Raw genomic sequence first — 16191 nt, 5'->3', positions numbered from 1 at the left:
TTAATTGTTACCTGGCTCAATTCCTTAAAGCTCTTTAGCAAAAGTACTGCTTGAAAAATTTACTACACCTAGCAATTCAAAATTATGAAATAAAATATATTTGTTTATATTTTTACTAGTTTTTTTTTTTTTTTGGGGGGGGGGGGCTGCAAACTTAAATTTGTGCCGGGGTGTCTTGGTCTTAGGAAACAACTAAAAATTAACAGTTTATTTTCAATATATAAATATACAAATTTGTGAGTTAAAATCTAAAAGTAGAACTCAAATAATTGTGTGGTTTTATAAAATCAGCAAGAGTTTGAAAAGCATTCAAAACAATATTCTATGGCCTTTAAATATAGTTGTTGTTAGACGCCAGCAGTTGTTCATTTGTCCACTTTTTCATATAGGCATATTTTTACCATTGTACACACTAAAACGTTATATTGATTTAGTTTTAAAATAACTTTGCCAGCATAGATGAGAACAATAACAGTTATGTGACCTTGATTATGGTATTGTGATGTATGCATATTAATGCGGGAGGGGGGGGGGGGGGTGGGGGAGTACAGCACCCCAGTTACCAGGTATAGCCCTGTATGAAAGTTAGGCCTCCTTTTTATTTAGTTTTATGGGTATTATCAATTGCATTGATTCAGAAAATTCTGTCCATAATGACAAGAACAAATGCGGGCCCCCGCCCCCGAAACGTCATAATTTTAAAGGGCCCGATTTCATAGAGCTGCTTGAGCAGAAAAACTTGCTAAGCACAACAAAATTATGTTTATAATTTTAAAGGGCCCCGATTTCATAGAGCTGCTTGAGCAGAAAAACTTGCAAAGCACAACAAAATTATGTTTACCAGGATAAGGTTACCAGCCGAAGTACCATGTCACCTGTACAATTTGTGACCGGTAACCTACTTGTTTTGCTTAGCAAGGTGTTAGCAAAATTCTATGATATAGCGCTATGGATTTGGCCTACAAGGGCTCCTACCAACCTCGTCCACAGGGGGTGTGTCGAGCAGTGACGACGTAACAATATTGTAAACATGTTTGAACTCAAGTAAACCATGAGGACGAGGTTGAGCCTCCACCCTTTACTTTAAATCGACAATGGAGGGCGCTGTGTTACATTTACACTCGACTCTTTCATCCCCCGATCGGTGACATATGGTGACAGTACATTGTAAGCTAAACAACAATCAATAGGGTAAAGTTTCATCCTTTTCATAAGGGAACAGCTTCATTTCAAAAGGACTTGCCGGATTTACGTTCGGACTCCCGGACATTTTCCCAACAAAGTTATTGCAAGATACCGAGAGTAAGCTCCAAACGATTGGTAAAAATTGTAAAAATAAATGTTTATTTTATTACAACAAAATATATTTAACTCGTCGACATTTTATGATTTACCATCCATGTTTACTTACTTTTTTGCATTACTTCACATGTGTATATCTTGAAGTTATACCTACTCAGAATTTAGCTGCGAATACCAAGATACGAAAACAATGATTATAAATTGTTATGCAACTAGGCCAATTGCAATTTCAATTACACACTCTAATTCTAAATAAAAAGTCCAACCAACATTTTCTGAAATAAATTGGAGCCAATTAACACACATATGTGTACCGCAAATAGTGCATCATGCACGGGGAAGAATGATTTCCTTCCTCTGTGATAAAGCAAAGTAATGGGTACGACTCTTTTCAGGTAAGATAAGCAGATAAGATGCTGACCACCAAACTGACCAACTCTAGAGTCTATGATAACTAGCGCAGTGCTAAGTAAGTGGGTCGTATCATACTCATAGCGTCATACGTTATCGACCCTCGTATGTTTTCGAACTTTGATTCCCGTTTACCGCGAGATTGTGCAAGCTGCACCGTAGACAGAAGCTATGCAGTTTACTCACGGTCTGTATTTTCATCAGGCTCAATCATGCTGAGAAGTAAGGTTCCTGTCGTTGGTTATGCTCAAACATTTATAAAATGATTGATTTTTGGTACAAATCTATGTTAATCTATTTACTATGTAACTGACTTACTTGCTTGACTTGCTTGAATCCACCAATGCAATCACACAACAGGGGAGGAGACGGTGGTTCTGGTTACTGGGGCAGACAGTCGCCCCACTTGTGTGGCCAAGGCTAGCTGAAAACACACAAGTGGGGCTAGGGCAGACAGCTAATATGAGCTTGTAGACCCCCCCCCAAAACATTCTTTAGGAACTTGTCCACATGTCCCTTGAAAGTGTTCACACTTGAAGCTTCAATTGCCTCTCTTGGGAGAATATTCCAGTAATTTACCACTCTCTGGCTAAACCAGAACTTCCTGAGGTTGAGGTTTGATCCTGATTTGTACAGTAAATAAATGAGGATGGCTCCGCCGTCTGGTTATTCCACTGCCTAATAAATTAAAAAGAGTAGTTGGTGTAGAGTGGGTGCCGTTTACTCACTTGCCTCAAAAAATAAAGTGTTCAAACTATGTTTTCTATTTTAATTTAACTTGGGACAGTTTCATTTTTCAGGCCTTCCTCCTCACCAATGACCCATAGACGGTTTCTCAAATGATTAGTAGTCTGATGCTCAATAACCAGCACTATGAGTCTAAGGAGAAAGCCTCATCGAGGTGGGAGTCAAGATCGCAGTAGGAAGGGTACCCCTTCACCGTCACCTTCCCCTTCCAAGGGAACCGTGAACTCAGTACAGGCACTGCACTGCCCGCCGCAAGGTACGTACTTCTCTCTGAATCACCGAGTAAAGAACTGATAATTGACCGTTCTTTTGATGCAGATGAAAATTGTGTTTCAGATTTTCCTCTTTGTTACTGTGTGGTGCACATTTTAGGCAATGTTAGCACTATTAGAGTTACACAGGCGCCACACTTTAACAGGCCTTGAACTAAGGGGGCACAGCAATTTTTCTCTGGTATGGGGCACTCTATAAGGACCAAGGTAAATTTGTATTTGGATCCTTGTAGAGAGGGCACCAAGGCAAAAGCACAGGGTGCCATGGATAATTTCGAGGCCTGTTTTTTCATGCAGATTGACTCTCAAAATGACAAACCACGGATGGGCTCACCCAACTTTTTTTTAAAGTAGCCTTTAAAAATTTCAATTATTTATCCTTCAGGGACAGAATCTGAGCGGAAAGTCAAGCTAGCCACAATTCACAAGGCTTTAACTGCTGACCCAGTGGATGTCGCAGCCCTACGCAAACTAGCCATCAGTAAAGGAGGTCTACTGACAGACGATGTCCGAAGGAAAGCCTGGCCTAAACTCCTCAATGTCAACCTGTTTGATGTACCTTACAAAAAAGGTACAAATTACTTTTATACTTTTACTTCCAAACTACAGAAAGTGTCAAAAGCTCTTTTCGCATTTCTCTACTCAATTTAAACGGTCGGCCTTTTCACACTGTGATCACTTTACCCCTGGGGTCGATTTAACAAAGAGTAAGGACTAGTCCTAACTTAGGACTACTTAGGACTAGTAACTCGTCCTAACTCGAGATAGGACTAGTCTTAACTCTTTGTGAAATCCACCCTGGTCTTCTCCCTATCTGCCCCGGCAGAATAGCCACCCCTGCCTTGGAGTAGGGGTAAGTGGTAACACCCTGGGTATTCTTAAAACATGCAACTGGAACCATGTGGACACAGTGTGAAAGTGCGCTGGGGTAACAATGGGGTAAGAAAAGTCCTGGGACCCCGGGCCTCCACAGGGCTGTATTCCACACGGTTAAAAGAAACAGTGTGAAAAAGGCTAAAGTTGGAAAAAGAAAAAAAAAGTGCATCAGGAATACTTGTAAAAATATATTGATGAAATGAATGGTTTGAGTCAATGGTTTTCTCTTTTGCGATTTGTTCGTTTGCAGGAGTAAATTTAGAAGCGCACAGAGACTATCATCAAGTTGTGTTGGATGTCAACAGATCACTGAAACGGTTTCCAAAAGGTAATGTGAACTCCCACTGTCTAACCATCCAAAAGTCTATAAGAGCGGTTAAGAGCGTGAACTCAAGCTCTGCTGTATCTGATCAGCAGAGTGTGGGTTTGTGTCCCGGTCTTGACCCTTGGACGTAAAGCTGTTGGTCCCGACCGTGTGTTGTGTCACGCGTGTAAAACAACCCAGTGCACTTATAGAAAAGAGAAGGGGTTCACCCCGGTGTTCCTGGTTTGATTGGCAGCCTACTTCACCACAGCACCTTGTAAACCATTACATGGTGCTATGTAAAAGGAGTACATTACATAATTCAAACTTAGCCCTACACACCTTGCAGGTGTTAAAGCGCATTAACTGCACTGAGCAACGGTTTTGCGCGCTATATAATAGTAATAATAATTTGGAGGGCTAATCGTCCTTACTCGCAGCTAGAGCTGAAATGCGAAGGACGCGGCTACAACGTGTTTGAGAAGCAGGCATGCAAAAACGCATTTAGCTGCCAGCCACATCAACCCATTATGACCACGGAGCACAGCCAAGATCGAAAGTGTTTGATTTTTTCCTGAGGGAGGAAAACCGGATACTCTGGAAAACCCTCGTGGCACAGCAGAGAATCAACGCACAACTCAACCCACATGTGGCCCCGACCGGTAATCGAACTGGGGTCACCTTGGTGGGAGGCGAGCGCTTTACGCACAAGCCAACCGTGCCACCCAAAGAATCCATTATTGTTATTAATTAAAGATCTGACTGTGTTTTCTTTTATTCCTCTTACCAGGTATGCGCGATGATCAACGTGAAAAACTACAGGGTCAACTTGTTGACGTCATTGTCAGGGTACTCATTAAGAATGATCAGCTTCATTATTATCAGGTAATAATCCATCGCTAGTTAACACATGGGTAGTTAAATCAACAGTTAGTTAATCCACAATATTCTGGTGATTAATCCGGTGGTTTTGAAGACTATATGGTCATAAAGTCAGTGGTAGCTTATCTACAAATCCACTTGTAATTTATTTTTAACTTGTTTATTAATCCAAACACAGGAAGCATTGTCTTGTTGGAAAGGTAAATGTAATTGCTCCACTAGTAATTAATCCACCACTAACTGATCCTCACACATACTCTTATGTTCCCAAAACTCGTCTGGCAAGTTAGGGAGACCGTGCCTTTTCCAGCTGCGCACCGCGTCTCTGGACACACCTGATCTGTCTACATTCAAACACGACCTCAAGACTCATCTGTTCAATTTTTCAGCTTGCTAGCTTCCGGCGCCTTTGAATACTACCATTCCAGATACTGTGCGCCTTATAAATGTTATGTTATTATTATTAATCAGAGTATGAAATAGACTTAAAACTAAGATCTCGTTTTGTTTTGCCTTTGTAGGGATACCACGATATATGCGTAACCTTCCTCCTGGTGGTCGGTAAAGAAGCTTCAATTGCTCTGGTAGATAAATTATCAACTCATCATTTAAGGTAATTCTACAGGCATGCACTTATCGGCCATGGTTTGTTTTTGTTCCCCTTTACCTAAAAGTTTTGAGAAGAAGGGGGGGGCACTGTGGTCTAACACTTCATGGAGGCAAAGGAGGCGATTCCCCCTGGTCGTTGCCTTGGTGCCCTTCAAATGCTTCAATAGAAATTTACAATTTCCTCATAGAGTGGCTTTTAAAGCCATTGGACACTTTTGGTGAACAGTATTGTCCAAGGCCCACACTTCGTGTATCACAACTTATATATATAAAATAACAAACCTGTAAAAATTTAGGCTCAATTGGTCATCGGAGTCGGGAGAAACTAACGGGAAAACCCACCTTTGTTTCCGCACGTTTCGCCGTGTCATGACATGTGTTTAAAAAAAAACGTAATTCTAGATTATAGAGAATTTATATATTGTTTTAAATCTCAAAAAGTAAAGCATTTCATGGAATAATATGTCAAGAGAAGTCTTTCACCATTACCTTCTGTAAACCCTGTGAACTTTTATTTTTTGTTCTGTTCCAAAAGTGTCCAATGGCTTTAACAAGGAGAAAATGCCTTGTTGCCCCTGCCCTTTTAAAAAATGAAGCATACAGGCCTGACTGTCCCTTCAATTATTTGTCTATAATACATAATGATGTATCGATGGTTGCAAACTATGCCAGGGCGTGCTTCACTAAAGTCTTTTCGAAACATAAAACTTTTCAATTTGGACATTTAAAAGAAACAAAATTGATTTACTTGTGAGTGAGTTTTTTTTTTCTTCAGTCGATCGAGTCACCCAGTTTTTTTGCACTTATAAAATCCTTCGCTCATTTTTTAAAATTATTTATATGTGTTGTATTTTTTTTATTTTGTGGCCAGGGATTTCATGGATGCCAACATGGACAGGACCAGGCACATGTTAAACTATCTCTTGCCAATCATCAAAAAAGCCAACCCAGAACTCCATGATTTCATGCAAGCGTAAGTGATGATCGCCTCCATAAAGGCAAGCCTTGAATTAACCCACAGCACCCATAGCAATTGCGATGGTGCCCTGTGCTTTTGCTGTGGTGCCCTGTGCAGCGTTCCAAGACATGTACGTCATGGCTGAGCAGTTTATTGCACCAGACTCAAGTTCTGGTTTTTATGGTTTAAGCAGATTGATCTACGGATTAAGCACAGACCTCTGCGCTAAGCAGAACCATCAAATTGGACCTTGGGGGTTAAGTCATTGGGGTGTGGGTTCGAATCCCGGTCATGTGGAAGTGTCATGGCTGAGCGGTTAAGAGCACCGAATTTCAAACTCTGGTGTTTCTGATCAGCAGAGTGTGGGTTCGAATTCCCAGCCGTGACATTTGTGTCCGTATGCAAGACACTTAACCATTGCTTTGTCCTTCGGATGGGACACAAAGCCGTTGGTCCCATCAGTGCACTTATATCGAAAAGAGAAGGGGTTTTCCCGGTGTTCCTGGTTGCGGCTGCTTAATGCGCCGTAGCACCTTGTAAACCCTTATAACTGCTACATAATTGGGTCTCAGAATTCATCACTGTAATAACCTATCTTTCTGAAAGTTTGTATATACCCGGCGCCTTGAGTACCTTGTTTGGTAGATATGTGCGCTATAAGACTTTGATACTATTCGATATTATATTATGTGAAATATTGTGTCGTTAAGCAAGATGCGTTTACTGTAATGGCTTTTTTTCACCCAGAGGTATAAATGGGTACATGCGAGGGTAGAGGTTTATATTGTTTTTGAAAAAGCCTTTGGAGCGCCACGGCACCTAAGTGTTGTATACTCCCAAGGGAGCTGAGAAAGATTAAACGATAACGCAAAAAGTCGTAATTATTATTGTCATAAAGGTAGCTGAACCACTATGAAGTTCCATTCTAATACCCAATTCTTTGACTTTATTTGTAGGTCAGAGGTCGGCACAGTATTTGCGCTAGCCTGGCTGATCACTTGGTATGGGCATGTCCTGAATGATTTCCGCAGTGTCGTCAGGCTGTATGATTTCTTCCTAGCCTGTCATCCATTAATGCCAGTCTATCTAGCTGCTGCAGTAAGTGTTTGTCCACTTAATGTTGGCTTTAAACAAATCCTCATCGTGCCTTTGCAAAGTATATTTATTTTAAAGCTTTTTAGAGCTTCAAAAGTTATAATTTCTCTTTTAATAACATCTTTGTCAATGTCACAATGAAACTTTGGATTAGCAACGTAAAGAAAACAAATACTCTATAAAATAACCTGGGCTTTCTTGTTTTCTTTTGAGAAAATATTTAAATTTTAATGCCCCTTAATTGGTTCATGTCATTTGAGCACCAACAACTGGCTTGTGCACGGAGGGCATCATGCCACTTAACCTCCACCTTTGATGTCATAGACCTATATCATGCTGCCTCCATCTTGTTCATGTTCCTTGTATCGGGAAACAATAATGAATGCCAATAACCATAGCCTGCGATTGTGACATGGCCTATGTCCACAGTCTCTTGTTTTATAGATACCTTCTTTTCATTCTTATTCAATAGATAGTACTTCACCGCCAGGAAGAGGTACTAGCCTGCGAGTGTGATATGGCCTATGTCCACAGTCTCTTGCTTTATAGATACCTTCTTTTCATTCTTATTCAATAGATAGTACTTCACCGCCAGGAAGAGGTACTAGCCTGCGAGTGTGATATGGCCTATGTCCACAGTCTCTTGTTTTAGATACCTTCTTTTTATTCTTATTCAATAGATAGTACTTCACCGCCAGGAAGAGGTACTAGCCTGCGAGTGTGATATGGCCTATGTCCACAGTCTCTTGTCTAAAATCCCCAGCGATCTACCCATGGAACATCTAGTGAGTCAGGCGGGGGATCTATTTGTGCAATACCCACCCAAGGAGATGGCCAGGGAGGCTAGACTACAGTACAAACTAAGGTAAATTACAATCGTTAGAGCTTCAACAGCAAATGCATTTCATTTCATTCAATGGCTCATTAATAATCTATTCAATTTGCTGCCAGTCAGCAGAATTACATGAACAGTTACAAAGTTAAAAATTTAAAGTAAAACGTGACATTAATTTTTGAAATGGCCTAAATCTTACACAGAAAAATGGAGAGGGAGAAGTGAGGCCTACTGTTCACTCTAAGGGAGAGCAGTTACTTAAAATTAATTAATTAAACATCTGAGTAAAACATTACATTAATAATTTATTGGCCCAGCTACTAAAACACAGTTGGCGCTTATGGCTCTCATACATTTTTAACCCCTGGTCACAGGGCCTTCTATTTCATTAAACCCTCTCAGCGCCCTGGGGAGTAAACAGCCTGTGCTGCCAAGTAAGTAGCACACTAAGCTAAATCAATCAATCTGCCCTCACAGGTACCCATTTACCACTTGATGAAGAGATGCATTTACAGGAAAGTGTCTTGCTTAATGACACCAAATGTCATGACCGGGATTCGAACCCACCTCGTGATGACTTAACTACCAGAACTTGAATTTGATGCTCTTAAACAACTCGGCCATGACACCCCATGTTGTTGTTTCTTTCACACAGTACGAGTATGTCTAAACACAATGACTTTGAGTTGGAGACGCTGTATCAGAGACCGGACAAGGTTCTTCAAAAGATGACGTCCCGGTTGAACGGAGCTGCGACGTCATCCAGTCCGGAGCATCAAAGCCGAGGTAGTGTTGCTCTAAAAGTAACGGTATGGGCACTATCGGCTGGCATAGGTGCAGTTGCGTTAGCTATACTCAACACAGCCGGGGAATACTGGTGATACAAAATTTCACTTTGGTCCTGCTGGAGCGTTAAAATGCTTTTGGTGCCCAGAGAAACTTTGTGTTTTTAAAATGGTAGACACAATTTTCATTTTCATAACTATTTATGTACAACCTTGTCCTGTAGGAGTTATTAAAAGCTTAAAGGCAGTGGACACTATTGGTAAATACTCAAAATAATTATTAGCATACAAACCTTACTTTGTGACGAGTAATGGAGATAGTATAAAACATTGTGAGAAATGGCTCCCTCTGAAGTTTTTGAGAAAGAAGTAATTTTCCACGATGTTGATTTCGATTTCGTGTGACAAGGGTGTTTTTTCTTGCATTTTTATCTTGCAACTTCGACGTCCAATGAGCTCAAATGTTCACAGGTTTGTTATTTTATTCCTAAGTTGAGATACACCAAGTGAGAAGACTGGTCTTTGACAATTACCAATAGTGTCCTGTGTCGGCGAGTAACTCGTCGTAACTCGAGATAAGACTGGTCTTAACTCCTTGTGAAATCCACCCCTTGGCACATAAATCTGACAAAATTTTAAACTGAGATTTTCCTTTTCTGACAAAAAAAATGGGGGGAAAAAGGAGAAAACTCTCCAACAAGATATCCACACTTGTAGATTTCTTCGATCAACATTCCATTTCTCCATTAATTTTTTCCTTTCATTTTTGTATGATTTTATGAATTTAAAACTGTTATCATGATATGTAGAAATTCAAGTTTAAAAGAGGATTGTATAAATCAAGTTTCTAGTTGTGGATATATTTTCACATAATTCCATTCTTTCCTTTGTTGACACAAGTACAGCCAAGGGCCCAATTTTATAGAGGTGCTTAGCACAAACATTCGCTTAGCGTGAAACTTCTTCCTTGCTAAAAACAGGACTACCAACCAAATTTCCATTTGTTGCACATTGCTTGTTACAGGTATTCAGCGGTTGTTTGCTTATCCTGAAAATCACTTGGAAATTTGGTTGGTAATCCTGTTTTTATGAAGGCAAACATTTCATGCTAAGCAACTTTTTGTTTTGCGCTCAGCAGCTCTATGAAGTTGGGCCCAGGTTACTACACGACTTGGGTCAGTTTATGTTGTATTTTTGTTATAGGCTGAGGTATTTTTTTAGAGGCTGAGGTATCAATGTACATTATGGGTGCGTTCGATAAGCTTCCCTGGGTCGACCCCGCATTGCTCACTCGGGTGAGCCCCTGACAAGAGCTAACCGAACAATCACACTCGCCCTCTTGTGGTGATGGCATGCACCTCAGGTCACCCCCAAGTGACCCACTCCACAAGCAGGGCACTGGGGGCTGACCCGGGTGAGCCCCGTCAAAGCTACTCGAACGTACCGGGGCAGACCGGGGTCGACCCAGGGAAGCTAAACAAACGCACCCTTTGTTTGCAAAAAACCTAAAGGATAATGCTTTAGAAATGCCAGATAAGAACTGGCCTATCGTACTGTTTATCTACTGCCGCGGACTAGATTGAGACTACTTAGATCTGATAACATGTGTTGCACCCGTCGTGAATTAAACGTTCACTCCACGGTGTACATTAATGAAGATTCTGTATAAAAGGATGGAATAAGGGATCACAGTGAGTTGGGTGCTTAAGTACTTTTAATCATGTGTCTTTATCTCACCATCACATCATCCAGTATGGATCTTTAACAATAATAATAACACTTAAACAATAATAATAATAACACTTAAACATTTACTTCGAAGCTTGTCATTGTTTCGGCACTAATTACTTTCTCTGCCTCAATTCAATCCTAGTATCATTTGCAATAAACAAATACTCTGAGTGTCAATAAACATAATATACAGTAGGTCAGAATCTATTAATACTGACTCCATCTGTTCACTACTGAAACTAAACTCAACAAGTAAAGCAATCCCAGTGGTTTTGCCAAATAGTCAAAACAAAGAAACACATTAATTTTAAAGGATAAAGAAACACGTAAACAAAACCCTACTGGAACATAAGCAAAGTCTTGGGTCTGGTATAAACAAAATCAACTTGGCTAAAACTAGGCAAGGTCACTTTCTAACCTGGCACTTGCCTCTTAACAAATAAAACAAAGAAGGTTGTTCAGGCAGCAAGGCTATCCCAGGCTATCTTGGCTATTAAAGAGCTACTGCTGACCAAGCCCTCAGGGGTTTAAGTTAATGACCCTACCAGGCTTTCAGTCTCCACTAAGAGTTACTGTCTCAGACCAGGGTGGTCTTTTGTACACGTGTATCACATACATTAAGTACTGTACAACTGAACTTATAAAAGATGGGCAACTACCCCTGCTTTTCCTCTAGAAATATGCAAAGTTGGAAAAGTCATAAAACACAATTCTTAGCATCAAACAGTTCTATAGAATATGAGCTATCAGAAACTCAAGTTAATTAATCAAAACATAATAAGGAAATGGAATAAAAGTCTAAATCAATTCAGTACACTCTTGAGCTTAACCATGTTTCAACCCAATAGTAAAGCATAGGCCTACACACATCGTGGTTCATGGTGAAAGTAGCTAAGTTTGAGGAGATAATGCTCTCCTATCCTTGAGTCAAAACAAGTTTATAATAATACCATGTCAATCACAAGGTTATGAACTTATTATATTAAACAAATTAAAATCCACATACCTGTATAAAAGGATGAAATAAGGGATCACAGTGAGTTGGGTGCTTAAGTACTTTTAATCATGTGTCTTTATCTCACCATCACATCATCCAGTATGGGGGGACATCTGTGGGGGTGAGACCCATACCCACTCACTGAAGTATTTCCAACCTTTTGATTGGTCTAAACCGGCTGTTGAAACAAGGGGGTTATGAAGCAGCTATTGAAAAATTAGAGGGGGCATAAGACTTGAAAATTTAGGAGGGGGCATAAGCGACCTCTACACTCTCCCCTTGAAAATTAAATGTTGTCCTCAACATTTCAGAATTTCAAAAAAAAAAAATCAAACAAATCGTCAATGACATAAGGTGCAACTAAATTTGGATATCTTTCAGCTGTCACACTGACCACTCACAATATGTGTGTACATTAAAAAAAAAAAAAAACCACTATAATACTTCAAAGTTCAAAGATATACCAAACAGTCACTTGAATCACTAGATCCTCACTGGTTGCTGTGGGTAGGTTGCCGTTGGATACCACTGTTGCCATGGTTGTGCCTGCATCGGGGGCCAGGGCATCATCACGGGGTTGGTCCAAGGAGTGGAGGGTTGAGGCCACATCATCGGCGGTGGTCCCTGTGGTGGCATCATGGAGTATGGCCAGGGTGCTGATGGATGTTGGTAGAGATGTGAATTTGCAGCTGACATTGCATAAACTCCACCTGGGCTGTGCTGTGGATGGCCCAACTGATCATAAGCAAACCGCTGTGGGGGTTGCCTGTCTCTCTGGGGGTAATGTTGGGTATCCTGAAGAAGACCGGGTGCAGGGGCTTCATCTGCATTAGTGGCAGGGGGCGGGGCTTCAGCATCTGGCTGGTCTGGTGCCTCCTGTTGGTTGGGCTGACCAGTATCTGCAGGGACAGGGGGAGGAGCTTGCTGGTGAACATCTGGGACTGGTTCAACAACATCTTGAGGTACCACAGGTTCTGAAGCAATGGGCTGTTCCGGATGTGGAATTGGGTCGGCCTCGATTACCAGTTCAGGAGCGGCGGCTGCCTCAGGGATGATTACTGCATCAGGAACACAGGCGTGGTCTGGGTTGTGGTCTGGTTCTCCCTGAGTGGCGTTATCTGGAATGAGAACTGGTTCATCACGGTCCTGAGCAGTAACTAGTTCATCTGGGATGAAGACTGAAGCTTCCTGGTTCCATGCTGGAGTAGTTACTGTAGGGGGGTGTGGTTTCAAGGAGGGTCGTGTGTGAGTCGGTGTGTGAAGGAGATATTCGTCTTCCGAACTGTCACTGCTATCCCTGTTAACATTCTGTGCTGTCCTCCTCCTGGTCTGGGGTATTGGTGCTGGTGGGGGCTTCCTATGTTCGGTCTGCTCTTCACTTATGAGGTTGCTACAGGGTAACAATAGGTTCCTGTGAAGAGTTCGACGTCTTCCCTTTCCACTCTCAGGGCATAGCTGGTACACGGGAGAGTCGTCACCAAGCCGTTTCACAATCGTGTGAACTTCCTTCTCCCAGTATGCTCGGAGCTTGCCTGGCCCTCCAGTTTCATTCAGGTTTCTTATCAATACTCTGTCACCTGGCTGAAGTACTGTGCTGTGTGCTTTCTTATCATGCTGTTGTTTTCCTCGTGCTGATGATTTGTTGGCGTTTTTCCTTGCTATCCCGTAAGCCTCTTCCATTTGTATTTTCCATCGCTGGCTGTACTCTTGATGGTTCTTTGGGGGCTCCTGCTTCCCTGCCAAACCAAAAACCAGATCAATTGGAAGTCGAGGTGGGCGTCCATAAAGAAGATAGAACGGAGAAAAACCTGTGGCTTCTGAGCGAGTGCAATTGTAAGCGTGCACCACTTTGCCCAGAGATTCCTTCCAACGAGACTTCTCTTTCTCAGGTAGAGTCCGCAGCATACCCAGGAGAGTTCGATTAAATCGCTCCACCTGACCGTTCCCCTGTGGGTGGTATGGAGTGGTCCGAGATGGAGTGATGCCAGATAGCTGTTGTAGTCGTCGAAATAATTGGTTCTCAAATTCCCTCCCTTGGTCATGATGGAGTTTATGGGGAAATCCAAACCGTAGAACAAAGTCGTTGAAAATCTTGTCTGCAACTGTTTTTCCGGATTTGTTTGTTGTTGGATATGCTTGGGCAAACCTGGTAAAATGATCCATCACAACCAAGATGTACTCGTACCCTCCAACACTTCTCTCGAGATGAAGAAAATCGATGGAGACTATCTCGAACGGGGCTGTTGTGACTATACTGTGAAGGGGCTCTCTGGTTATTCGGTTTGGTTTCCTCTGCTGCAAACATCTACAAACGCTGGTTACATAGTGCTCGATGTCCCTTTGCATGTGAGGCCAAAAGAACCTCTCCCTGGCAAGGTGAACTACCCGCTCTGCACCTAAGTGACCCATATCTTCGTGTAGTTCTTTGTAGACAAGTCTGTGATACTTTAGAGGGAGGATAAGCTGTTTCCTATCACCAGACTCACGATGGAGAATCCCTTCACTATTCAACTCCAGCTTATCCCACTCCCGAAGAAGAGCAACAGTGTTAGGCTGTTCGGTCATCTTGGTTTGTCTACTCGGGCGGTGACCTTTTTCAAGAAACTGAATAACCGGACCCACAGTTGCATCATCTCGCTGTGCTGCCCTCAGTTGTTCTTTGGTGATGTGGTGGGAGCTTGTAACACTGTCATCTGGGCTTGATGTAGACGCAGTCAGGGCACCAATCCATGGGCAGTGATCAGAATTATCAGCCTTGATTGCATCGATGGTGGCACTAAGATGAGTCGGACTGATCTCGCTTGTGCACTGGGTTCTAAAGCTGTCTATGTCAAGGGGCATACGAGAAAGGGCGTCAGCATCTGCATTTGACTTTCCAGGACGATACTTAATCGTGAAATGAAAATCAGCTAATTCAGCAACCCAGCGATGTCCTGTTGCATTGAGTTTGGCTGATGTCAAGATGTAGGTCAAAGGATTATTGTCTGTATACACAGTGAAGGAGGGAGCATAGTACAAATAATCCTTGAACTTTTCTGTGATGGCCCACTTCAGCGCAAGAAATTCTAGCTTTCCCGAATGCAAATTGTAGTTATTCTCAGCAGGGCTTAGCGTTCGCGAGCCATAGCCGATCACTCTCATCTTTCCATCCTGCTGCTGGTACAAGACAGCGCCCAGTCCTTCATTTGAAGCATCTGTATGCAGAATGAAAGGCTGCTGATGATTAGGGAAGGCCATCACTGGGGGGCAAGTGAGAAAACTCAGCAAGTGTTCCAGTACTTTCTGATGAGAAGCTTCCCATGTAATGCGTTGTCTTGACGACACTTGTCCTGCACCTTTACCTACAGCAGCTTTTCCTCGTGACTTTGACGATGTTTTCATTGGGTTAGTTTTGCTAGGTTGGTCATCACTGCACGGACTGGGTTTCTTCAGCAGTTCATACAATGGTTTAGCGATGGTAGAAAAGTTCTGGATATACTGACGATAGTAGCCCAGTAGACCCAAGATTTTCCTCACTTCACCCACGGTACTCGGTTGTTTTTCACGGAGTGCCTCAACTGCTTTGATGTCTGCAGGATCCATCTTGTAGCCTTCACTACTGATAACTCTCCCCAAGTACCGCACTTCTTTCTGGAATAAGTTGCACTTACTTGGCTTGAGTTTGATACCACGGTCCTGGAGGCGTCTGAGGACTTGACGTATGTGTTCAACATGTGACTCAAATGTTTTTCCGTAGACCAGTATATCATCAAGGTAGACTACGGCGATTTCTCCAACTAGACCATCAAGACAGGATTCCATACACCGTTGAAACACTGCAGGCGCATTAGTCAAACCAAATGGAATCCGATTCCACTCATACAAGCCCCAAGGGGTGACGAAGGCCGTCTTATGTTTACTCTCTTCTGCCATGAAACCCTGGTGATAAGCTTTACCCTGGTCTAGTGTCGTAAACCACTTATTTCCACCGAGACTATCTAGAACATCTTGGATTCGTGGGATCGGTTGTCTATCGGGAATTGTCTTACGGTTCAGCTCGCGATAATCTATGCAGAGACGGAGAGAGCCATCCTTTTTCCGGACACAAACTACCGGCGACGAGTAGGGAGACTCTGACTTCTCGATCCAGCCTCGGCCAATCAAGTCCTTCAGGTAGTTTTTCACTTCAGTGTAGAGTGGCGGGGGCACGGACATGTACGATTTTTGCACTGGCTGGTCATCCTTCAGACGTATATGCATTTTCAAGTCTTTGATGCAACCCATGTCACTATCATCTTTTGAAAATGCTCCTGCCTCTTCCCGCAACATCTTGTTAACATCTCGGCGTTGAGCCTCTGTTAAGTGACAGAGGTCAAACTGGGGGGTTTCTTCGGCAGAGTGTGCAGTG

At 42.3% G+C, this 16191-nt stretch overlaps 1 protein-coding gene across 1 annotated transcript; it reads left to right on the top strand.

Moving 5' to 3' along the window:
* The first annotated feature begins 1159 nt into the window (after window positions 1–1159).
* LOC117289369 (TBC1 domain family member 20-like) lies at window positions 1160–9379 on the top strand. Its single transcript, XM_033770467.1, has 10 exons — window positions 1160–1320; window positions 2514–2716; window positions 3118–3303; window positions 3859–3936; window positions 4703–4797; window positions 5316–5407; window positions 6275–6376; window positions 7318–7459; window positions 8137–8321; window positions 8947–9379. The coding sequence occupies exons 2-10, from the start codon at window positions 2587–2589 to the stop codon at window positions 9170–9172; spliced, it is 1236 nt and encodes a 411-aa protein (XP_033626358.1). The 5' UTR covers window positions 1160–1320; window positions 2514–2586; the 3' UTR covers window positions 9173–9379.
* The last annotated feature ends 6812 nt before the right edge of the window (window positions 9380–16191 follow it).

Source organism: Asterias rubens, chromosome 4 (genome assembly GCF_902459465.1).
Source record: "Asterias rubens chromosome 4, eAstRub1.3, whole genome shotgun sequence".
In the NCBI taxonomy this organism is placed as follows: domain Eukaryota; kingdom Metazoa; phylum Echinodermata; class Asteroidea; order Forcipulatida; family Asteriidae; genus Asterias; species Asterias rubens.
This window is presented reverse-complemented; position numbering and strand designations above follow the sequence as displayed.

Bases quoted from the DNA above. Each gene is read 5' to 3' on its own strand.
- LOC117289369 (XM_033770467.1), top strand. From the start codon at position 2,587: ATGAGTCTAAGGAGAAAGCCTCATCGAGGTGGGAGTCAAGATCGCAGT. The intron at 3,304-3,858 runs GTACAAATTACT...GTTCGTTTGCAG, and splicing joins TGATGTACCTTACAAAAAAG to GAGTAAATTTAGAAGCGCAC. The intron at 3,937-4,702 runs GTAATGTGAACT...TCCTCTTACCAG, and splicing joins ACTGAAACGGTTTCCAAAAG to GTATGCGCGATGATCAACGT.